The 25963-nt window shown below is 44.5% G+C and overlaps 1 protein-coding gene across 1 annotated transcript in view; it reads right to left on the minus strand.

The window, feature by feature from the left end:
* Positions 1–25963, minus strand: part of ANO2 (anoctamin 2) — a 338133-nt gene that overhangs the window by 6597 nt on the left and 305573 nt on the right. Inside the window, exons 20-23 of the mRNA XM_027074096.2 lie at positions 25133–25278; positions 6571–6723; positions 6157–6209; positions 4080–4261 (exon numbers count right to left, since the gene is read on the minus strand). Coding sequence (XP_026929897.1) covers positions 4080–4261; positions 6157–6209; positions 6571–6723; positions 25133–25278 — 534 coding nt within the window. The remainder of the gene's footprint in view (positions 1–4079; positions 4262–6156; positions 6210–6570; positions 6724–25132; positions 25279–25963) is intronic.

The following is a 25963-nucleotide window of genomic DNA, read 5'->3' on the forward strand; positions in this document are numbered from 1 at the left end:
AGCTCAAAGGCCTTCCCAAACGAGATACTTCACCCTGGTTGAGGGAGTACGTCTCCTAAAGTCCCTGTGAGTGGCCAAGCACTGGGCGACCTCCATAGCGGGTCACCTCCTGCACCTGCTGGCTGGGACTTAAGCTCGGAAGTATGATTTTAGGAGCCATTCCTTTCTCACCCTCACCCCTCCAAGGCTCTCCTTATTCTGAGTCTTAACATTGATTTTGAGAGTTCCCTGGAGTCTCATAATAATGAGAGGCTTGTAATTACAAACAACTAGAGTGTCTAATGAGCTAGTGTGCCCTGGGAGTGGCTCTGTCACTTACTAACTGTAAGACCCCATGAAACTTATTTCCTACCTCTGAACCTCAGCATTCTGATCTGTTAAATGGGGCTAGTGAAATGTGCTGAGTACAGAGAAGTGCTCCAGCTCTCTCCCACCAGCCACAAATAAATGAACACGTGTGTGAGTACATTAAATGTTAAAGGAAAGCACAGTGAAAATTAAGTAAGACAATGCATGTGAATGTGATTTCTGGAGGCTTCCACAGAGAATAAACAGGATGGTTTCCTGACAATGACTGGGGTGGGGGCTAAGGAGAAAGTGTTTTCCTTTTGTGTATATACCTATGTATACAGAATTACTTCTATGATAGCAAAAAAGTTCATAATTTCAAAAGAATATAATTAACGGTGATATTCTGTTCCGTGCACTTTTATACTAAGCTTTCAGGACCTAAATTATAGTGTTAACTGAGACAGACTCACACACAGTAAGTGAAACTGGTACAAAAATCATTATATCTTAGCTTTAAGTTACTTTAAGATTATATCGAGATTGTTCTAACACTATGAAAAATCACATTGAGTTGTATTTATACACTACCTAAAGAAAGAAGGTTCCCATGAATTCAAAATGTATTTCACTATTATAAAACAAAGCCATGAAATACCCTAAAGGTTCTATGAGTTCACTTGATGATGATGCATGGAGAAATGTCTGAGAAAGACTCACACAAAGGTGTGACTGAGATTACTGTTGGAAAAGTGCCCAGGACTGGGCAGAGGTTAGGGTGGAGGTAGGACAGAGTTAGAGAGGTTGCTTGTAATGTTTACAGTTTTTATAGACTCTATAGAACAGATTAATATATTACATGTATCATGAAATACTAATTTTTTAGAAACAGAAAGGAATCTTCGGAGATTATTAATTCCAAGTTCCCATTTTTATAGATGGGGAAACTGAGATGTGGAGAAGGAAGAGAGACTCCTGGCTCAGATGTCCCCCCACCATCCTCACTTGCAGGAGTGACCAGTGACCATGACACCTGCCACAATTCATCGTAATACAAAATCACCGTGGGCAGGAAGAGGACATACCGAAGTAACGGACAGAGGAGTTAGACATCAACACTCAGGAATGGCTTTTTCCAAAAATGAGGTTTTAGTTACACTATGAATCAATTAGTAAATACATCTCTCAACTCCAACCACGGTATGTTAATTGTTTTAATAGTCCCGATGGAAATTAATGTCATATTAATGCTAAACACAATTACATACAATATTTTCATACCATCTGAGCTACTTCAAACTGCCTTCCAAAACTGGCCTTTGACAAGGGAAAACAGTACAGGCAATTACGAACTAATGAGAACCACGTTAATCCAGTGGTTGATAAAGATCAGGAAAGGAAACACCCGGAAAAGCTGAGTCTCCCTCTGGTTTCAGCGAGGAACAGATGAGAGGCAGCCATGTACTGAAGAGAACTTGCCTCTTCAAAGACTTTTCACATGACTTTGGGATATGAAAGAACTCGGGCCCTGCAAAGAAACCTAGCAGGGGCCACCAAGGATGCTGTTTCTGGATGTTCAGCACCTCTAAGCAGACCCATTGGGTTGGCCATGCCCAAGTAGGCTCCCCAAGCTCCCGTACCCAGATCCCCAGCCAGGCTCTCTCCCATACTGACCCTCTGCTCCCTTCCAGTGGAGCCAGAAGCCTGAGCCACCACCCACCGTACAGGACATGGTAGCCCTTCAACCCTGTCGGTAGCCACTAATCATGCCTGCTGCCTGACGTCGCCGGACTGTTTCTGGAGCAGCCTCCTGCTGGAGCAGCTAAAGGCCTGAAGAAAATGTTGCTCCAAAAATGCTGGGAATGCATCTCAAATGGGCAGCTGGAGACTTGTCCTAACTTTTATTGCTATTTTTAAGATACCTCTATCCCTGGCGAGGCTGGGCTGGAGCCCGAGACCTCAGTTTTATTTGACCACATTTATCTCCAGAGGTCACTGAAAGCTAAGAATAAGAAGGGTCATAGAGTTCCCAACACTATTTGCCAGAAAACCAGGGCAAACTTTTCATTTCCCACCATGGAAGCAGTTTTAAACATTGGCTTTGGGGCTAGCTCTAGAGCTCTCTCTGTTTCTCACAATCTCTCTCTCCTTCTCTCCTTGTCTCTCATCCTCTCTCCCTCCCTCTCTTCCTCCCCATCCTGCCCCCCCCCCCAACTCTCCTTCATTTCTATTTTGTACAGCCACTGACGACTCCTGGCTTACAAAGACATCAGCAGGTTAAGCCACCACTCCCAAACTCCTGGGCCAGACAAGTTCACATAGCGTGCAGTGAGTAGAGCATACCGAGGCAGAGATTTCCATCAACAATTATTACCCATCTAGGAAAGGTAGCCCTAAAGTACACCTATGTGATATGCTGTATCTAGATAATATGCTGACACCACTCTCTGGACACCTGCTTACACCGTAGAGTAGAGCATCTCTTTATTGCACATGTAACCCACTGCTCTTCACACTGCAGCCAGAGAACACTAATGAGAAGTAGGATCTCATCCCTGCTCCCTGTGGCTCCCCACTGCCCTAAGATGAAGTCCACACACCTCCATATGCCCACCACATTCTTCACGGTCTGGCTTCTGTTTTTTCTTCCCACCTCACCTCTCAGAGCCTATCCTCTACTCGAGGTCCCACCACCGAGCACTGAGTAGCCCGTCTATCCGGGATACATCATTCTTCCTACCATTATTTTAATTGATGTGATTGGAATAAAATTCATCATATTTACCATAAAATTGGATTCTCTTAGCATCTTCCCCATCCCTGTCAATGGACCCACCATGCCCGGTCCTCTGACTTCAGCCCAATCTTGGGAGGTATTTTTGCCTTGGGCTCCCTCTTCTGTCCCTTGTCACCAATGCTGTCAGGTATTCTAGTAAACAGCTCATCTTCTCACTTCCCCTTCCACCACTCTGGTCTATGTTCACCAAGGTTCATGGCTGGTGACAGCAGCAACTCAGCCACCCTCCTGGAGTTATCCCAATTCTAGTCCATCCTTCTCTCTGAGACTAGATTAATTCTCCTACGCATACACTTTATCTATCATTCCTGGCTCTAAAAAGGTAACTTCCTATTACATCATGTTACAATGCCTGCAGTATTTCAAGACTTCCCATTACCTACTTCATCTACCTATTCAAATTCAACAATGCTTTGGCTTATACTATCCTAGGAGTTTTGATATATTGTATTTCCTATATTATTCCTTACTGTGATCTTCTAAGCACTCTTCTTGCTAATTACATCACCTAGCCCCTAAGTGTTCATCTAACACCCCAAATTCATCCCCACCCCATGACTTAGCCCATGCCGACTCCCCACCTAGCATACTCTTTCTGTCTTAAGACTCCTCAGGCCCTCCAGGAAGCCTACCCTTCCCATTCTAGCCCCCACCAATCTTTCTCTCTTCTGAACACCCACAGTGCTCATGTTCCACACTAGATATAATCCCTGAATAGCCTGCTATGTCTTATCCGCTCTGTTTATTTCTTCCAACCAGCCCATAAACCTCTTCATGGTAAGGACAAGGCTATATACTTCTTTGCTCCATAGTGTCTAGCAAAAGGCACTCAATAAACATTTATTGATGCACTGAAATTGATTTATAGTTATTCGGAAGGTTCAGGGCAGGAGAAAGATGGAGAGGAGAGTGATATCAATCTAGATCTTCCAGATAATTAGTTGGATCTACCACATCCAGTCATCTGCTGCCCTCCTCCTCCCGAGTTCTTTACCTGCAGAACTGAACTTCCTGGTCAAACTGTGAGTTTTCTGGTTGTGTTCCCTCCTTCAGCTGGCTGACGTTGAAAAAGGAGAGGGTGTGGTTGACAAAGCCGTGCAGGGTCCCGTTGTGACTATAGGCATACTGGTACACGAGACGGGGGATGAAGTCAGAGGTGATGGCAATGACAAAAGCCTGCAGGACAGAGCACACGCACTTGAGGAGTGGTCAGGATGGATGCTATCAGGTGGAACAGGGTCCTTCTGGCTGACAGACTGCTGCCCCTTGGGCTCCCCATCCAGAGGCACTGCTCTGGCTGATACAGAAGTCCTTATCTCTGAGCTCCCACGACTTTTCCATCTTTGCTATGTGTAAGGGAATCCACAGACAGTGGCTGTCAGGAGGGTGAATTACAATCCCTGATGCAAAGGGTGCTAAGCCAGTGTGGATCATTTGGTTCTGGAGAGAATGAGCCACCTCTGGTCTGAATTGACACTGGTGTTAGCCAAGTCAAAGCAGAGTAGAAGATATTCTGAGAAAATTACTGACGTTGATTAGAGTGTCACTTAAGTGCAATGTGCAAGGACACTGAATGGCCATGTACATCTGCCTCTGAGTGACACCAGAAAACCAGGAATACCAAGGATATGGGTCCACAGTTCCCCCAATTTGACCATTGTCCATTGACACTTTTCAGCACAGCATGTAACGGAAGTTGTTCTTTCAACCAAAGAAAGCAGCGGGTCTTGCCCGATCGAACCACACGTACCTAACATACTATCTGGCATATTTAAGTGTTCTATAAATGTCTACGGAGCAAACCAAACACCAAGTGAGTGATTGCATGTTTAAATGTAGAGGTACTTTCTGCAAAGAAAACCTTAAATCTTTTTGGCAGGTGTTTATACTGTATTCTGCACTAACAATTAAAGCCCTTTTAAAAATGTAGTTTAGGCGTTGTTTTCTAAATGTATATATGAGTGCGGATGGCCATACCATATTTGAGAATGAGTAATGTGCTTACAATCACCACAGCTACAACTTACTGAGCACTTGCTACATGTCCTTTCATCTTCCCATTTAATTTCCAGAATGATCCTATTTGGTGGGTAATCTTATGCTCTCTCATGTTTACAGATAGGTAAAGAAGACAGAAACCCAGGGAAGTAAGATTTCTTGTCATTCTGTCATATGATAGAAAGTACCTAGAACGCAGGGCCTCTTTTCCAGTAGACACAACCCCAAAGGAGCTACTGATCTGTTTTCAAATTGCACCTCATTTCTCAGCCACAAGATATGCGCTTCCTACATTGAACATTCACAGTGCAGTGGGCTGACTCTCTGCCTTTCCTCCTGCCTCTCCTGGCCTTTTATGTGTTCTTAATAGGCAGCCAAGTACAGAATCAATGTTTCTCTCCCAGGAGAAAATGGGTGGTGGCTTTCTTGGGAGGTGCCAAGCTGGGGGTCTTTTCTTGGGAGGTAGGACAGGAGGCCCTGCCTAGCCACCATCCATACAAAAGGCAGAAGCAGAAGTTGCTATTGGCTTGGGCCCATCAGGATTTCCTCTGAAATGTGGACATGTCTGGCAAGGCAGTTAAAGAGGTCACAACAGGTAGGACCCCTCTTCTTGCATGTCCTATCTTAACCTACGCGGTGCCAGACTCCATGGGAATAATTAGGACTTCACATTGACAGCTTGGAGGAACCGTAATTAGGAACCGCCGCCCGGGCAATGCTCCAGGTATTGTTTAGCTCAGGAGGAGAAAAAGAAAGGAAAGAGATGGATAGATATGCAGAATTCTTTCCTCATTATTCTTGGCTCCGAGGAAAGATCAGATTTTGACTCTTAAGGCCACGGTATGCACTCTGGTGAGTAATTACCTTCCTTTCTCTCTGTGAAATTAACGATATAGTAGCGCGGCTCTGGCCAATGGCACCACGTATGCACTACTAACCAGGAGGCTGCCTTTAACAAAGCTCCAGAAGGAAAAGGCTGGGAGGTAACGAGGGCTGGTATCCTGCTCTGAAGACCTCAGGTCCTGTGGAAAGCCCTTACCACAGGGCTAGGGTGTCACAAATTTAACACTTACGTTGCTGATAACAGAGAACTTGCCGATCCCGGAGAGAATGTCAAACCAAATCCCTGTAAGACAGAAAGAAGGGCATCTGGCTCATTCCCACCCTTGGCCCGGTGACAACAAGGCTGCAGCTCAGGGTGATGCTCCACAGGCACATTACCAGTGGAGGTTTGCCAGGTCCCCCAGAAATGGGCTTGCCTACAAAGCCTTAGGTGTCCCCCTCCACCGTCTGGAAAGCAGGGGGACAAGTAGGGGTGGATAAAGGTCTCCCAGAGCCTGAAGATATGAGGATGAGGACCTCCAAAGGCTTCCCCCAGCCCTCTTGATTCCAGACGTGGTGTGATGGTGGTGGCAGGTCATGGCAGGGAGACTGAGGGGACAGACAGAGGCAGAGGGCCTGCCATGGTCTCTAAGCAGGGGACATACCAATATCTTTGGTTCTCACGGCATCCGGCCGTCTCAGCTCAGTCACAAACTTCTTTGCATCAAGCCGCACTTCAATGACATTGTTGAGAAGGGCAAACACAGGTGCCAGAGGGAAGGAGGCCACAAAGAGGGTGACAAAGCCAAACTGGATGACTACGAGAGAGAAGAGGAGGAGAAGCATCGCTGGGAAGAAGTAAGAGCTACATAAATTTTGCCTTGCAGCTATGGTCCCTTGGCTTTTTCTTATGGGGTCTCTTTCCCACCTTGATCTCCCAGGCTCCCTTTTTCTCCTGCCCACAGTCATGGGTGTTTCTCTCTCAGTATCTGCAGGCCCACCAGCCAAGGCTGTCACCCAGGAGCAAAGCTCTGCATTAGGCACAGTGAGAAGACGTGAGAAAAGGAATCTCTCCTTTCCATCACTCTATGTCCAGTCACTAATCCTGATCCTCTAACTCACAGGTTGACCACCTTTCTCAGCAAGGGTCCAGAGAGTAAATATTTTTGTATTTGCAGGCCACATAGTCTTGTCACAATGACTTAACTCTGCCATTGTAGAGTGAAAGCAGCTAGAGACAAAACGTAGACAAATGGGCTTCCAATAAAACTTTATTTACAAAGGCAGTACGTAAACTGAGCTGGATTTGGCCCATGGGACATAGTTTGCCATCCCCTGATGTAACATAAAAAAAATCACCTCCCAAATTTGGCCTCTTCTTTCCATACCCATAGTCCCTGCCTTTATTTAGAAAGTTTATTCATTCATCACACATTTATTGAGAGCTCACTGAAGGTCAGGCACCTTGCCAAGTATTTAAGGAGGCGAAGGTCTGGTCCTACTTTCAGGGAGCTGGGTGTTAAAGCAGAAGACAGAAATGTACACAAAGATGTGCTACAAGATTTTATGTGTGCCAAGAGAGCCTCCATATCAAACACCTAAGCTTAGTCCTGAAAGGTGGGCCTGTATTAAAGAGAGCATCCCAAGCCATGGAAGCAGTGTGAGCAAAGGAAAGGAGGCAGCTTGTGCCAATCAGATGGCCATGTGGAGCCCAGCTCCTCATCCCTTCCACCTGGACGATTTCAAGAGCCTCCTAACTGCTTCCCTTGTCACCAGTCTTCCCAGAACCTCCAGCAGTCTGATCCTGTCACTTACCTCCTCCAGAAAATGTCTGCTGGCTCCCTTGTGTTCACTGGGTATAGGCCAAATTACTCATGTTGGGATGCAGGTACCTTATAATCTGCTCCCGACCACCCTCCAGCCCTGTCTCTCAACATGTCCCCCCAGCCATCATGCCTGTGGCTTCTGGCACTGAGCTTCTGCCCCTCCGGATCCTCTCTGATCCTGTCAGGTGCTCCTATACACTTGTGGACAAGCACTCGTTCACCAGCTAGCAATGTCCATGCACCCTCGAGACAGTTCAAATACCATCTCTTTGGAGAAGCCTACTCCTCCTGCTCTATCCTCGCGCCACCACCTTTGTGCCTGCCTCTGTTACGGCCATTGTCATGTACTGTTGTGATTGATCTACTCACATGTCTTCCTTTCCCACTAGACAGGCAAGGGCTCCGTCCAACCCTAGGGGCTCAGCACCCACAGTCCTGAGCCCCAGGAAAACCAGTCTAATAGGACACCCGTACATACCAAGGGCAAGTTATTTACTTTTCTGTGTCTTAGTAACTTCAACTATAAATTGAGGATGATAATACCCACCTAGGTTGTCACAAAGGTAAATGATACTGTACAAATAAAGCGCTTAGAACAATGTCTGGCACCTAATAATTGTTCAGTAATATTACCTGTTACGTATATTTTTACTCTTGTTGGAATAAATATCAATACTTACAGATGGCTGCCATGTATGTTGCACACTTACATGTTAAACAGACACAAACTTTTTTTAAAAAATGTTTATTTATTTATTCTTGAGAGAGAGAGAACACAAGCAGGCAAGGAGCCGAAAGAGAGAGAGGGAAACAGAATCTGAAGCAGGCTCCAGGCTCTGAGCTGTCAGCGCAGATCGTGGAACAGGGCTTGAACCCACGAACTTGAGATCATGACCTGAGCTTAAGTAGGACGCTTAACTGACTGAGCCACCCAGGTGCCCCTAGACAGACACAAATTTAAGCACTAACTGAGAGTCAGGAGGCCTAACCTCTAGCCCTGGATATGTTTCTCACTAGCCGTATGTCTCTGGGCAATTTACTCTGTTTCAATGGACTTCAGTACCTCCATTGATAAATTCCGAAGAGACTGGCTTAAATTCCTTTCAGGTCTGATTTGTAACGATGCTGTGGTTCTCATTCTCTCAGACAAGCTTCAAGATTCTAGACTATCCAAATAAAGAATTAAAAACAGGATCCAAACTAAAAAAATAATAAAAAAAGAAAAAAATAAATGTTCACAGAGGGATATGCCTAAACTCGGTCGAAGTTTCGAGAAAGAGAACATGCGTGGAACTTCACCCAGCACAACTGCTTTTGATTTGGCAGCCTGATCGGACCCACAGTTGTGGTTTATTGCTCTTGCTGATACAAGTCTGTCACTTCCATGGCCCTTGATGCCCAGTGGATTCTCAGCTGGCCCTGGGAGACCGGCAGGTGCCAGTTGGTGGCAAGATGCACCAGAAGGCTCGGATTTGTTAAGGTTGGGCCCTTGGAAGGATGACTGCCAAGCTGGCTGGCCAAAGGGGTTGGGGTGGTGGGGAGGGAAAGAGAAATCTTCAAAAACAAGCTCTAGGAGCCAGTTCAAAATGCAGGGTCTATGGCATCTTTTAAATCAGGCTTTGCTGAGGAATTCACTTTAGAGTTGGGGGTGGGGGTGGGGGCAGAGAGAGTGGAATTAACAAGGAAAGCAAAACAGATGTTAGACTAGTTTTCTAAAACCTGTAAAATGCATGTCTGTATTTAAGTGCATATATATGAACCTGTCTTTATTTATGGACTTCTACATTGGTCTTCTTGATTCTAATGAGCTCAGTTCTACAGGGCAAATGTTCTTCGTCTTGTAAGTGACTTCCTCTCACAGAACTGTGTAAACTCTCCAAAGCCCCAACAAGGGCCAGGCAAGGAGACTGACAGGAAAAGGAAGGGGCAGGTTACTTCTGAGTGACTATAAATGTAGACAGCCTGCCCTCACCATACTCCTAGCAGCGGCACTACACATCCAGTGTCTTCTGGCTATAGGAAAACAGGACTCTCTACTTTCTCCTTTCCTTCACGTCATCTCCAGAGGCAGATATGAGACCTCTCCCAGGGGTTGCCCTGACAGTTTGCTTTCTTACCTTCATAAGCTCTCCAGACACACAGGCTCCCTTCGATTTCTCTTCTGTTGGCACAAAGGACTGCCAGTGGCAGCTCAGTGCTATCAGTGCCCATGAATTACCTCAAGTCCATGATATGGTTCTTGTCTTTCTCCTTGCCATGTAAGCCTGTGTGTCCGGCACTGGATAGCCTCAAGGGGTTGGGCTCAGCACAGGCCAGTGTTACCTGGGGTACTTAGGCTGAGAGGAGCCACTCTCTGTAGATGCTCCATTTCTGCAGGTGCTGCCTGCTTGGATGGGGCATACTACACATATCTAGGAATCAACCCAAAGAGGCAGAAACAAATAGGAAGCTTTGGTTTATCTCGGGGAGAAAAAAATATATCAAACTATAGCCTTCTAGCATACAAATTCCAAATCCAAGACTTTCTTTTTAGTCAAAGGCCTAACTGCTGTATCAGATGGGTGTCCTTCTGGGTTCACTTCAGAGGACACGATGATACCAGCCTTCACCAACACCAAGATTTGCTTCTAAAAACAGCCAGCCTCCACTGGGAGAAGAACAACGCCAGGAACCCTCAGTGCACTACATAATAGAAGCCAGCTTGGCTTGACCAACAACAGATTAAACCTGGCCAAGCCAATTACGGAGGAATCCATAAGTTGATTTTCAACTAAATCTTTACAAAGCCTGCTGTGAAGTGCTCCAGAAATGCTGAGCTGGAAGCAGAAAGATTGGAATCATTCCGAGGCCCAAACTCCATCAGTTTTCTCATCTCAGTCTCTAGGACCTTTTAAAATAACCACCAGCCCTATACTATCTAGTGCTGGAGACAATTAAAATCTTGGCCTTGGTTACCTGGGCTTAGGTTAAAATAACAAGGAGGAGTGTATTAAATTAAACAAGATGGCTTCCAGCAAGGACATTCCAGGACAATGTGCTTAAAGAAGAAAAATAGTACATTAGGTAGAATAGATTGGCCAGGATTGGTGGAAAAGCTCTTGATGGAACATAGTTTTTACTCATTTATTTAAAATTCTTCAGTGAAAATATCCACCCTCCCCTTACACATGTGCACATGTGTACACACACACACACACACACACAGATCCTTGTCATGGCATTCAAAACCCTTTGTGATCTAACCCTAATTTATTTTTACAGTCACATCTCCTCACCCATACTCTGTGCTCAGCGTTAACACTTAGCTGGTATGCTTGAAGACCAACTTTGCCTGCTTTCCAACCATTTCAAAACCGTTTGTACTTCTTCAAACTCACCATGTTTTCCATGTCTCTGAGCCTTCATACATCTTAATTATCCTTCTCTTCTTGTCTGCTGAATGAATCACCATCTACATTTCAGATCCAACTCACATCTAACCTTCTCTATGGAGACTCTCCTACACCCCAGTCCTACCTCCTCACCCACCTCCTCACTCCATAAAGTCTTGTTCTATTTGTCTGTCTAACTTGCTCCCTAGATGGGAAACCCCTTGAGACTATGGCCATATCTGATTCGTTTCTGAGTCCCCACAATTTTGTGTGGTGCCTATCCCACAACAGATGTTCAGAGATTATTTATTTCATAAATACAAACTTCCCTTTTTTACCAGCTGTAAACACAAAACAGATACAAAAAGAGGCAGCTTCTAAACTGTGGGAATGGAAGTCACTGCACTTAGTGATGGTGAGGTGAGATGGGGCATAAATGCTAACACCTCCACACAGCAGTTTTTAGTGCTATAAACTTGCACAGGGAACTTTGAGGAAAGTGGTGTAAAACCAGTCAGTTAGGAGAGTCTAAATCTAATGAAAATAATTATAGCATTTTCCCCCTCAACTCTTGATAGCTTAGTAAAAGTAACACAGTCTGCTTAAGGGGATTAAAACCTGGGGGCTTGAGAATTTTCCCTTTTATGAACCACTAACAAGAAGCAATGCAAGGAAATTATCGAGGGACACACTGATGTGAGCTTGTCTTCTCACTCAGGAAGCAGTTACTAAAAACTACAAACAGCCCATTAACATAAGCGCTTATGTGAAAACACAGTAAGGGTACGTCATCACTGTTGATTTCATCAGCCCCTATTTCAAGGCTGCAACCCAGTGATGCCCTCCTCCTGAGGGCAAGGGAAACCAACTGTGCTCAGCACTGAGAGTATCTGTTGTAAAAAAGAATTGCAAATGTTGGCTGATGATTAAATAGAAAGAGATGCTGAGAAGGGCGTGAGCTGGTTCCTCAGCCTGGGCCTGTACTGCTTAGGAAAACAGTTAAAAGCCCTGAAAGAATATAAGAAGGTTCTCAATGCCCATCATTCACCATTCATTCACCCACCCAGCAATCATTTATTGAGCACATTCTATACATTGGGCACCATGTTTGTTGCTAGGAAACAAAGATGAACAGATTACTATGTCATCCTTCCAAGAGCTCACAGTATGCAGTGGAGAAGCTGGCCATGAAAACAAATGCTGCTGGTGTCACAGAGTTGAACTCTAATGGCAGTATTAATAGAGCACCAGGGCAGGAATAACTCACATTCACCAGCAGATCCATGAAGGCTTCACAGATTCACAACCACTGGGCTTGACTTGAAGAACAAAGTAAAAGAGGCATTTGAAGGTTGGCTATACGGTTGGTAGTTAAGATCTATCCTGAAAATCCACAGATCCGGGGCATCTGGGTGGCTCAGTCGGTTAAGCGTCCAACTTCAGCTCAGGTCATGATCTCACGGTTGGTGAGTTCAAGCCCCACATCGAGCTCTGTGCTGACAGCTCAGAGGCTGGAACCTACTTGGATTCTGTGTCTCCCTCTCTCTCTTTGCTCCTTCCCCACTCACACTGTCTCTCTCTCTCTCTCAAAAATAAATAAACATTAAAAAATTGTTCAAAAAAAAGAAAATCCACAGATCCAAGTTTACAAATGAACTACTTAGGAAATAAAGACAGTCAGTGGAATTCCTTTGCAGTATGTATGGAGTCACTTGGGGTTTATACAATGGATCAGGCTCAATTCAGAAACTCTGGAAGTCGTAACAGGAAGGAACAGGTTTGAAGCAACAGCTTAAATATTAAGAGTTTACTGCATACAAATCAATGCAACATTGGGACAGATCAGCAAGGCATATTTTCTTTTCTTTGTGATTAAGGGAGACCCAATACCCACTTTGCCCTCACCCCCACACAAATTCTGAAATACTAGTTTCTTCAGATGGGGAAAGAAGATCCAGTGACTTTTGAGAGTCCTGCTCTTCAACAATTCAGAGTCTAGCTATAACAGCAGAACTCTGGGTGATAGTATGATGCAGACCAGTCCATTAGCAGCTCTCTTCCCTCCTTGGGAGCAGAGGCTAGGGTCAAGGGAGCCTTCAGAGATGAAGTGTGCTGACGACCACAGAAAAGGGCAGGAGAATGTGACTCTCAGCCACAGGGGGCTTAAAGGCCTGGACACTATGGTCTTCTGGAAAAAATCTGCCCATTGTTCCCCTTCCATATCCTTTAAGCAAAACTCCAACCGCTCAGACTTCACGGAGCTTCAACCAACATTTCTTAAACATCTACCATGTGTAGGCACCATGCTCTCTGGTTCATAAAATAATATTTAGTGTCAAGTATTATTATTATTTCCATTTTTCAAGTAAGAAAACTGAGTCTCAGATGAAATAATTTTCCCAGGGCCACATACCTAGCAATTGATGAAGATGGGAAACAAAGATAGTTTCTGATGCCAACATAATTCAATATCCTTTCCTCACACAAAAATGTAAATATTAGGCCCTGTGTCCACTCTCACATCTCTTAGGTTTCCTTTATTGGATCTTCTCCAATCTGATTTCTAATATTCTTGTCAGACAATGAACCAGCATCTGTGCTGATATTTTCACTCTCCAAAGCACCTTCACTCACATGTCTTGTATGACTGGTGCACTAGAGCTGTCCCTGCTGTTGTCCGTGTCATTACTCCTGTCTGGCCTGAATTTGTGCCCCCTCAAAGAACTGACATCAGTGGACCTAGTTCGGCATCTTAAAACAAGAGAGAACTGAGTTGGTGAGATCTACTGATTTATTTCTGATTTTCAAAGAACAGCCTGGTGAATTTCCAATAAATGTTTATTGTGAACAAATGAATGACCTGGCTTACTCATGCTTGTTTACTTTATCCACCTGCAAAACGGGAATGTGAAGGCCAGTTACTTATTCCTTCCTCTCATCCATCCATCCATCCATCCATCCATCAATCCTCCCATATACCTATTTGGGCCATGGTAACACAGTCAGTGAGGCAGAAGGGCAATGAAACTAGGCATGATTGGAAAGAAGTTCCCAAGCAACAAATGATTAAGAATGTTTTTCCTTTATTCTTTTCCCCTTTCATCTTCCCAAAGGGCTGTAAAAAAGTCAACAAAAGGAACACATAGTGAGGTTTATGGAATTTTAGAAAAAAGGAAGTGACAGAGAAAGGAGGGAGAAACAAATATGCAAACTCTAAGGACCTATTATGGGGCCACAGCTGAGCAACAGAGTTCACTCTGAGCTTCCTGGGTGTTCCAGAAAGAAAAGAAATGATAAAGTGATGGTGTTCTCCATAAGTTTTAACCTTAAAGACTGCCTTCCATTCATTCATTCACTCATTTCATAAGCACTGACTGGGCATCTTCTGTTCACCAGAAGCCTTCTGTAGTACACTTAGGGGTATCATATCCAAATATACTCTTGTCTTTTCTCTTAAGTATGTATGGAGAGAGGGACTCCTAGTACAGAAAGTGACAAGCAATGTACACTTCAAAGAGAGAGAGAGAGAGAGAGACATGAACTGTGACTCACCCTACTTCCCAGAAATACTGGAATGAGACCCTGGATACTGCCTGAACTGTGTTTAAATGCCATTTGGAGAAGATGGCAGGTGCCTGATTATCCAGTGAGATGACTCAGTTTGTATAAACAGGATGGTTCAGGGAAAGGAATTTCCTGATTCTCTGAGCCATTGCCTCGTAGCACACAATCTTGGAGTTCTGTGACAAAATGATCGAGCTTCAGTGCTGATGCTTGTACAGATACTCTATTTCATCACTTACAGCTAAGGCACCCCTGGGACTAGTTTTATATATCCAGCCCGTTAGAAACTTGGAAATTACCCAGTGTGGTCTCTATTATCCATGACCAAAGAATATCAGAATATGGAAGGGATCCTGGGTGTCACCGAAGTCACTGCTCTATTGGAAGCTTTCTACTCTTTCTTTAGTAAGGGGCTACCTTTACCTGGTCATTTCCAGGGGAGGATACTCAGGGAGGTATGGAGCCAGCTCTTTCCATTGCTCGTTATTCTCTGTCTCAGTTGCAAGTCACTGAGACTTTGGGCCATTTGTTACAAAGCTTTATCATAGCTGTAGCTGACTATTACATGGAATATTTTGCCTGAAGTACCCAGATGATTAAACAAGTCTACCAATTTTTATGGCCTTAGGAAGCCTGCCTTTGGGAGGATACCATTCCCTAATCATAAGCACTTGAAAATAAGGATTCTTGGCCCCTGGTTGGGGGAAGTCAGGGGTAGATTGTGCCAGCTAAATCAACACAGCCAGAGGGGCTGGAGAGCTCTGATGAACAATGATATCTGTGGAGTCCAACTGTCACTCTGTTTTCAAGGTCCACACTACAGAATCACCTCTTTCATTCTATATTCCTCTTCTTTCCTTTTCAAACATTCATTGAGGACCTACTGTATGCCAGGCCCGGTGGTTAGGTGCTATGAATGAATAAAACACAAATCCTGACCTCAAGAAGCTCCCTTCACAGTTTCATGAATATGAACATAGGCCACTGGTCTTCAATTGTATCACTTATTTATCTGATAAACTGGTAATAAACTTGATCGAGAGATTCTTTGGGAATTTATAGAATTAAATTTGGGCCCACGTTCTTATGCCAAAGCTACTCTACACAAGTGGAACTATGGCAAGTAACAGAGAACTAACGTTGCCTGCAGCCTTAAAGCAACTCAGGAATTTCCTCCCATTGGCCCTGAGGAAAACTCCACAATGGGGCTGTGAGGGGCCTGTGGCCAAAAAGCTTTGAAGCCCCATTTTGGGGTTGGGGACAGTGATGATTAATGTCACAGCCTGCTCCTGGGCCAGCATTCTTTCCTCCCCTCAGAGATGGGGGTGGGCGACTACCCTTGAAGTCCTTTTTAGTAAGCTCTTCAGGAAAAGGGTTTGATATTGGAGATTCCCTCGAAAGCTTGCTGTTCCCCTCACAGGTTTCTCCAGCTTAATCCCTCACTCTCAGGTTTCTCTTTGTCTGGGGCTGGCCCATCCCCACCACCAGTGCCGCCCAGAGGTAGCTCCCTACCGCCAGTGCCCCCTCCACAGGCTGACTCTCAGCAACCCCCCCATGCCACCCCCCAACTCCCAGCTTCCCCTCCACCTCATGGCCCCTCCCTCATGCCTGCTGGGCCCCGGTTCCAGTTCAATTTAGAAAAATGTAAATATAATACATCTCTCTCTGCTGCCTCCCTCAACTGATGATGTGCCTCACCATTACAACTGACAGGCTCAGAGTGGGCTCAGCGCACTTCCTGTCTGCATGGGTGGTCCTGGGGATCACGGGGAAGGAAGCCGACAGCTGAGAGTGGGGCCAGGGATCACCATGTCAGGCACACCAGAGGGAGTGGGCAGCTTTGGTTTCACTGCTCTCATTTTTGTTCAAAGCCCAAGACAAGGGCCTTTCTGGAATTAGGAGGTCTAGCCCATTGGGAAGGAAGAAGGATACCTCACCCTACCCCTATTCCTCCGCTAAAGCCCAAGTTCCCATAAGTCCTCATGAAAGTCTCTTACACAATGATCCAGGAAGGGGCTCTGGCTTTCAGTCCCACTAACGGGTCTGTGGGGCAACCTGAGGCAACTTGCATCACTCCCTGGGCCTGGGCCTCTTGGCTTCAAGGTACACTGTCTAAGATGGATATGTGAACTGGGATGCTAGCACTGGAAGAGACGCTGGAGGTTATCTGGTCCAGCGGTTTGAAACTCTTTATTCTCATCAAGACACTCAGTGAAAAATGATTACGTGCACCATTCACTTCCATTGGAGTGGCCAGGTTTTGTGCATGCTGAAACTTTCTTTGCTCTCTCATTCAAAAATAATCTAGAAATGTGAGAAAGTGAGGGTGATGTTGCCTCTGCTTTACCTTATATTTTTAAACTATATTATCAGTAGGAGCACCTAAGTTGTGATATATTACACATTTGGTTGTGACTGCAGACCAGTGGGTCAGGTCTCTGCAAGGAAAAACTCACCATCTGGTCTAATTCCCTATAATGTGAAGGAGGAAAGTGAGGTTCAGAGAGATGATAGGAGGTGCTCAAGGTCACACGTGCACTTAAAGGCAGAACTGGATTCACATCCACTTCTCACCAGACACCCTGGGAAGTTGGGAAGGAGAGAGACTGCTTGCTCTGTCCTACAGTGATCATCTGAAGAGAAAAGCAGGCTTCATTCTGAAGACAAAGGTGCAGAGAAATCAGAAGCAGTGATACGATCACCACCACCAAAGCTTAATTATCCACAGAGATGGCAGAAACTATCGCCTCCAACAAGGTTTTGACATTTGTGGACTTGGGTCTTCTCTCTAGGAAAGCTTTCCCAGGGCTGCTACCTATGAGCAGCATGGAAGGGTTCATATTACGCCTTCTCTTATTTCCTTGGCTTACTCACTGGAAAGGAGTACATAATAGGCCTGGGCTGGGGGAGGGGAGAAGGCTAAAGCAAAGGGGAGGAGGGGGAGGGGAGACAGGAAAGGAGGAGGAGGGCAGAGAAAGAGAAATAGGGAAAACCCCCAATTCTTGGTAATCCACTCAATGGATTATCAGCCCATTAATACGTGAGAACTGACAGCAGCATTGCTAGAAGTAAGTTGTTTCAGCCTAGATAAGAGAAAGGCAGAGCCAGATAAGTGATACCCTCCTGTTCAGTCACTCCTTTACAGGGTTTTTTGGTGTGTTTTCAGTGCCCATGCTGTGTGCAAGGCCCTGTGGCTCCAGGAACCTACCACCTAGGAAATCAGTTACCAAGAAGTATCAGAGGCATTACTGTCTTAGGAGGCAGCTTGTCTGAAATCCTGGGGTGGGAGTAGGGACAGCTAAAATCCTGAGGAATGGGAGAGGAGGGGAGGGGAAAGAGGAGAAGGAAGGGAGGGGGATGGGAGGGAAGCTGTTTTGGGAAGAAGGTGACAGCAGAGTAAGAAGGCAAAGGGGATTCCAGGGCAGGGAAGAAGGAATGAAATGAAGGCTATGAGTGATAAATTGTCTGTTGGGGTCCATTTTGGCTGGACCCAAGAATATGTAAGAGGGCCTAGGGTTAAATACACCGAAACAATGTCCCACGAATGCCTTAGGAAAGATATGGGAACCCTGGAAGTTTTAGAACAATGGATGGCAAGACCAATGCTAACCTTCGTAAGAAGAAACAGGGCAGTGGAGAGATGGCGGTGGTTGTAAGGGGCTGTGTTGAGGGTGTGGCAGGAAAAAAACTACTAGGTGTAGGAGATTAAGAGGCTGAGCAGAAGAAGCAGCCTCCAGAGATATCCCAGAGGAAAGATGGGAGCCTGGATGGGAGGTGTGTGGAGACAGAAGAGTGAATGAGCAGCGATGTTGAGATTTCTCAGCTAGGGGCCTGGAGGGAGGGGGAACCATACGAGTGGTTGGGAAGGCAGGAAATGGTCACACAGGAGCTGAGTCTCTGGACAGAAGAGCTGAGAAATGTCTCCCCTGGGATAGATTCTCCTCCTGGCCTGTCTGTTGTCTCAAAACAAGCCTGAGGTAGTGGGTGGGAGATGAGTCTCTTGTTTCTAGGCCAGAGTTTGTTCTGCCTCAGTACATGGGTTCCAAACCCAAGGAAGTTTGGTCAGTTGGCAATTATGAGCCGGAACAAAGAAGAGAATGGATAATTCTCTGTAATACACCTCTGCTCCATCAAATGGAAGCCTGAAAGGGCTAGCCTCTCTGAAGAAAGCACAGTCAGCTGCATTGTGTGTGTGTGTGTGTGTGTGTGTGTGTGTGTGTGTGACAACAAGGCCCTTTCATGTAACCTTCTGCCCCTGTCACTCTGCCGCTAGACCCTGAGGTCCTGGGGGGCCCGGGGCCCACTTACTGCCTCTGTGCCCCCAGTGCCTGGCACAGGTCCTGGAGCAGCAATGCTCCTGGGGACAGCCAAGGAGGGGGCACCGAAGAGGGAAGACGTGAAATCTGAGTTGAGCTTAAATCCAAGTCTGAGGGAGAGCATTCCACTCTGTCCATTTTGGCTAATGACTTGATCCCTGAAGGCAAAGGAACAAATTAAAGCCAGAAGTGACTTTTCTTTAAGGGAAGCCCTGATAATAAACGTGGTTCACTTTGGTCTTGGGAGATGAAAATTGCTGCATATAAAAAATATATATAAATATGTCCACGGTGAAAAGGGAGGCCAGCCCAAATATCGTGGGATAGAAAGAAGCGGGGCCTCTATTTCTCTGCCACTGAAGGAAGGGAGCTAAAGTGCCATTCATTCAAGACACATTTTATTGAGGTCTTACTTACTACATTCCAGGAATTGTGCCAAGTGGTGAGACTAGGGAGGGATAAGGGGGCCCCTGCCCCCACAAACTCACATTTTTTCCTCTACCAAAGCAGGTGTAGGAGAAGAGAGGAGCCATTGATGGAAGAAACTGCTTCCAAGAGACAGGTTAGAGCTTGAGCAACTCAGCAAGAACTTGCTGCAGGCAGGTGAACTAGCACAGGCAAACCCAGCCCTGGTGGTGGCAGATAAGCAGGTGCGCATGTGCAGAGCCAGCGCGAGGAGCACGAGGATGCTCTTACAAGCTATACGTGCAGGACACTGGAACTTTCACTTAAGGGAACTCTATCACGTTGAAGGATTTGACATACAAAAGAGAACATGCTCTGGACTGTACCTTAGCAAAGCCATTTTAAAAAGGAAATGGGAAAGAGGGAAAAAGGAGGCAGGGGACAAGTTAGGATGCATTTGGAGTCATGCAAAGGAGGTGGGTACTTGCCATTATAAAATAAATAAGTCAAGGAGATGAAAAGTACAGCATAGGGAACACAGTCAATAATAAAAAAAGAAGTAGAAGAAGAAGAAAAAGGAGGAAGGGCAAGGGCTTGAGTGGGGATGCAAAATTCTTAGCAGAGGCAAAGCCAGTGAGGGAAGGAGCCATGAATATAAAAGGCCCTGGATCATACTGATCCTCTCCTCAGCAGGCATTGATGTGAAGCCAGACAGGAATCTTGGAGAAGAAGACAAGGTCTGTGCCAATGCAGTGATGCTCCTTCTGAACCCAGAAGTTCAAGTCTGCAATTTCAGGAGGGCGCTGCAATCTTTGGGACCTACCCCATGCGTTTCCACCTGCTGGATGACTCTTACAAGTCTTGGTGGACAGCCCTTGGCCCTCCAAAGTCATGACCTGGCCTTCACTCCAAATGAATGAGTAAGTAAATATCCAAGCTCAATGCACCTCCCTTTCTACTAAAGTTTGACAGGATGTAAACTCATGACCAAGAAAAATGAGGTTTCCTCTAACAACTATGTGAGCGACAGAAAAAATTCATTTTGTCACCCACATTAATGGCCTAGGGGATAGGCCTATTTAAGAAGCTGAAGGAAGGCTCTAGGGGGATAATTGAATTCCTGAGTCAGGAAGACAATAGTGATTATTTTTTAGAAGACTGGAGGAACAAAAGTTTGCGGGTTTTAGATAAACAGATGACAAAAGGAGCCCATTTGCGATGCCAGACTTGACAAGGAGAACCCTAAGGGCTTAGATTCTCTGAAAAGACAAACATCTTGGAGTGTTTACCTCTCAGACTTCTGAGTGTGATTTTTAGATTTGCCTTGGAGTCTGGTACCCACAGTCTTTCAACATTACTGCCCAACCCTATACTAATGGGTCAATACATTGAGGGCTCACTACATTGAGGGCTTTAAGTTGTTTTTAGTCAATTCCTAGATTAAAGGGAAAGAAATTGGACCTTGACAAGAACAGTGGCAGCTCATATCCATAGACAGCCTAAGTGGACCAAGCACTGTTTTTTTAACTATGTTTTATATTCATTACCTACTTCTCAGAACCATCCTGTAAGGTAGGTGCTATTATCATCAAATCTACTTTCCAGATGGGGAAACTGAGCCTGGCTGACTTTATACATCAGCCCAGAGTCATGTAACTAGCCATAGCAGGCCTGGGACTGGAAGCCTGGTGGTTTGACTCCAGAGCCCACCCCTACCCTCACTTAGCCTATGTTGCTAAATGGCGTAATGTTTGGTAAAGTTTAGTCTGCAGTCCAGTCTTTGATTGTACGTGGGAACAAATATTCTCTTCACAAGGGTCAAGAGTATATTCCAGAGACAAAAGGAATAAAAGGACTCTAAGTCAGAAACATAGCTCTTGCACCTATATAAACTATGAAATAAAATAATCACATCTTTGAAGTGGCTGACAGCTTGGCAAAATGGCCTAAAGAATGCTGGGAGTGAGTTTCTGTGGAACCCAGCTTGGAAAACCCATGTGTGATTCGTGCTTCCTCCTCTAGAGAAGCCTGAATCAGTAACAACTGCATTGTTGACTGAATCAATATCATCCTGAACTGTTGAAGGCTCTGTCCTGGTTTCCAAACTTGTTCCTCCCTTTATATGTTTAATACATATCTGATGAATGAAATAATGAATGAATGAGTGAATGAGTGCACCTGTGTTTCTTCTTCCTTCCTTAGTCTTTCTTACTACCTCCCTTCCACACTTGCTGCCTATCTCCTCAAGGGAAACAGAGTCACAGCACTGGCTAAGATTTTACAACTGCTCCCTACAGCCTGATGTGAAACTCAAATTTGTCTCATCTTCAGACAAATTAATGCACCAGGTCTTTATCTAAGCCCTATCTGCCCAAAAACCACCATTTGCTATGTCAATACTTACTCGTGGCCAGGAGACTCTTTGAACTTGCGAGTCCTTTTCCTTGGAATGCTCTCCCTTACTCTTATCATTAATATGTAGACTGTCAGAACCAGAAGGGACCTCAGGAATCAAGGCCGACCTCCTACCTACGGCTGGAAATCTCTTCAAAACATCCTTGACCCACCCACAATCAACCAAGCCCCGCTTTGAAAATGATCCTTCATTTGCCACTTGAAGTTGTTAAAAGCTTACCTCTGTTAAGAAAACTTCCCTCACTAATTAAGAAATCATTCATTCATTTACTCATATTTGTTTATCAGACACACTGAGTGTCTGTTATATGCCAGGAAATGTGCTGGGTCATGGAGGCCATGAAGATGAATAAGCCATGATTCCTACACACTGTTCTTTAGAATCTAATAGTCTGGGTCTGCAGAACAGATATGTGACCAGTATTATCATAATTCTGGAAGATACACCATCAGTGTGTGTACCTATATGTAATGGGACAGAAAGGCAAATAATTAATGATTCCTCTCAGGAGGAATGGGGCTTGATCTAGGGAGACTTCACAGGGAAAGCACCATGAAAAGCTAACTTTTGAAGGAGGAGAAGTCTGGAATATTCAAATCAACAAAGTGGAATGAGGTGGCCACAGGGGGCTGAGCATCTCAAACTTACTGTGCACTGATAATTCCTTCATATCACATTACTTCAGGCTACTAAATAATTTGTATTCACTGGAAGAGTATTTTGTACACTGCCTGTGGCTCGGTGAATTGGTCTAATCCTTTTAGAAAGCAATACATAAAATAAATAAATAAATCAAGAACTATACAATGGCCGTAACTTAGATCTAGTAATCACATCTGTGGGACTCTACCTTGAGGAAATCATTAGCAAATATGGAAAGGATTATATGCATGGAGATAATATATATTAGATTACCAAAATAGGGGAAGAATCAGAAAGTGAGTCTCCAATGTGTTTCACTGGAAAATCAGCAAATGAACTACAGTACATTTATTAGAGGGGGTCATTTATTATGCAGCTCTTAGTTTTGGATATTATATGACAACTTGGAAATATTTATTCATCTAATGCTAACTGGAAAACAGCAACAAATGTGTGTATGTGATCACAACTTTATTTTAAAAATCATATACATAACAAAAAGGGTCTAAGAAGAAATGGCACCAAAATGCTAGTAAACATTGGGCTGAAATGAGGTAAGTCTGGGAGACATGTTCCCTTCTTTTTTATATTTTCAAGCCTTCTGTTATATGGTTGTTTTGTTCCCTTATAACCTGTAAGGAGTTTTGTGTGGGTGTGCACGCGTGTGTGTGTGGGTGTGCATTTTGTTTAATCTACAGAATGAATTTCACTCTCTACAATCGTGGTATAAACTTCTTCCAGAAGCCACTAAATCTTCTAGTTCTCGCTGTTTTTTCCCCTCTTCTCATTACTTTGTAAAGTGCCCACGTCTGAACACATAGTGGATGTCCATTCAGTGATAAGGTGGCTGACAAAGTTCAGCCTATATCCCTGCACGTGGCTTTCCTAGGGTTCAAGACCATTAAGAGAATCAGCAATACTTGACAAACCCGGCTTTTATATGTGTTAGATGTTCTTCTAAGCACTTTTCAGATACTAATTCATTAAATACAACAATCCTATGAGGTAGATATTATTATTAATATCTTTTTTTTTTTTTTTTTTTTACAGCTAAAGCAAACTGACACAACATAAAAAGTTAGCCACTTTCCCAAAACTGTCCAAATACTTGGGTCACAGAGCCAGGATTTGAACCCAGAGAGTAGAGCTCAAGTGTCTCTGCTCTTAAGGATTCAAAAGAGGAACCTTTGAAAGAGCCAGCTATCTAGACAGACAGGTAGACAGGCCAGGAAGACCTACATGGATAGCTGGGTGGTGGGGTAGGGGAGTAATGTTGGAGGGTGGGGGTTGGGAGCCATATTTAATGTAAGCCCCTTCCCAAATGGAAGCCTCAGCTTCTGGCAGCAATTTCTGTCTGATAGGATGGCAGACATTGAGTGGCATCTGGAGTATGAGTGATCACCTCTGTGTAAAAACCTGGCTCAGTGCTGGAGAGGGATCAGAGATAGTACTTAGATAAAGGAAAAAGCATAAGGGAGCTACATATTTCCATAAACTGTGTCTTGATATTTTCCTACCCTATAGCTCCCAAAGCAGATATAACTGTTTCTCTTCTGATAAGTTTGTTTAGATTATAAAGTACAAATTTTTCCTGGAATTTTAGATAGCTCAGAACTAGAACAGACATTTTATGGCCATCTAATCTAGACCCTGTCCATCCCTCTACCCTTAACATACATACACACATTCTTATAAACAGAAGAGGAGAAATATCCACTAGAAATAACAAGCAAGGGACCCAGTGCACAAAAAGGTATCTGTGACCCCCCTATTGCGAGTGATTAACCAAAGGAGGCAGGAGCCATTATGCAAACACAATGACAGGTCCAATGACAAAGTTCCAAGTGATTCTCCTGATGGGTCCCACTGATGTTTCTCCATATACATTCTGGATTGAATAAATGTTTAGATGATATGGCTGACCTCTTGGTCCTATGTTTTTAATTCATTAGTTTCAAATCTTATGAAGAGGCTTCTCAAATATCTACCCCAATGAAAGGTCAGGATTATTCACAAGAAACCAAGAGTCTGAAGGCAGCTTATCTAAGTTGGGACATTTATCATGGAGATTTCATGGCTTCCAAACCACATCTGAAATGACTGTGTTCTACCAGCCTGTACTACCCGCACTCCTACTTTTAAGCCTTATCCAAGAACAAGGAGAGGCTCTCTCACTGGAAATATACCTCTCATCCCCTACACAAAACATCCCAACTTTTTAAGAGAAAATCTGACATGTTACCCAGCCCCACTTGAGTAGAGTAGGGGACTCTTCTATATTCTCCACGTTAAAGATGCTATGTGTCCTTACTCTTCCTAATGACAATCTATTCTTAAATTTCAGACTTCACTATTTCCTTTTCAGCTTTATCAATGCCAGAAACCATGGCAAAATACCTGAGACCAAACTTCTCATATCATAGATGAGGAGAGGAAGCCCAAGAAGAAAAGGATATTACCCTAGTGTTAAGGTGGTGACAGAGTTGCTCTCGGTTCTCATTCCAGGACTCCTTTTGCCCTACCCTCCCTCAACTTCCATGTGGCACTGAAGGTGACACTGTGTAGCCATGAAGCCCAGGAAGAAGCAGAGACTGCCCCAGTCATTTCCCTACCCTCTTCCCTAGCCCTTTTTGCAGACCCCTTGTGTGAACCTGCCCCCAGTAAAAGGAAAGATAATAGGATCTTACTCATCTCCATGTACTCTGGAGTCAGTCCAGTGTATGGCTCCAAGCTGTAGTCTAGGTCCCACTGCTCTGGATGCTTTGAGTGGGCAGAGTCAGTTTCTCCAGGTTCTGTCTCATCTTTCAGCTTCCGAAATAGTTTCTTTAGTTTCCTGGAAAAGAAATGGACCAGTCACTAAAAGCCTTTGGAAGACAGAGTTAGTTATACAGACAGAAGGAGGAGAAAAACTAAGGCTTTTTGACACTGCAGTTATCTCTGCTCCAAGGATACACAGAAGGACACTAAAAAGACTACTTTTCTCTTAAAGACAACCTGGGGTTTTTCAACAGGATAAGGAAAGGTTCCCCCCAAAAAGGGTCAGGTTTCTTCAAAACCAAAGAAACTGAATTCTTCCTACTGTTTGATGAGCAGCAAAAGAGTTGGCCCTTCTTGCCAAATGCTGAGATCATCCTATTGTCTAACAGGTGATCTATCCACCCTCTTCATGGGGAAGAGAGGATGCCCAGAAAGTACTAGAAAGATGCTTTCCTCCAAGCTCAAACATTTTCAGGTCTTAATAACATAAACAGTACCATATTTTTCATTAAATCCAAACTAAATGTTGTCAACTACTCTTATGGGTTGAAGTGAGTCCCCTAAGATTCACCTGTTGAAGCACTAATCCCAGATGTGCCTGCATTTGACTACAGGGCTTTTAGTAGGTAATTAAGATTAAGTGAGGGCATAAAGCTGGGGTATTAATCCAATAGGACTGGTAGCTTTATAAGAAAAGGAAGAGACAGTGATCTTTCTCTCTCCACCATGTGAGGAAGGACACAGTAAGAAGATGGTTATTG

The sequence above is a fragment of the Acinonyx jubatus genome, chromosome B4 (genome assembly GCF_027475565.1).
Source record: "Acinonyx jubatus isolate Ajub_Pintada_27869175 chromosome B4, VMU_Ajub_asm_v1.0, whole genome shotgun sequence".
NCBI lineage: Eukaryota > Metazoa > Chordata > Mammalia > Carnivora > Felidae > Acinonyx > Acinonyx jubatus.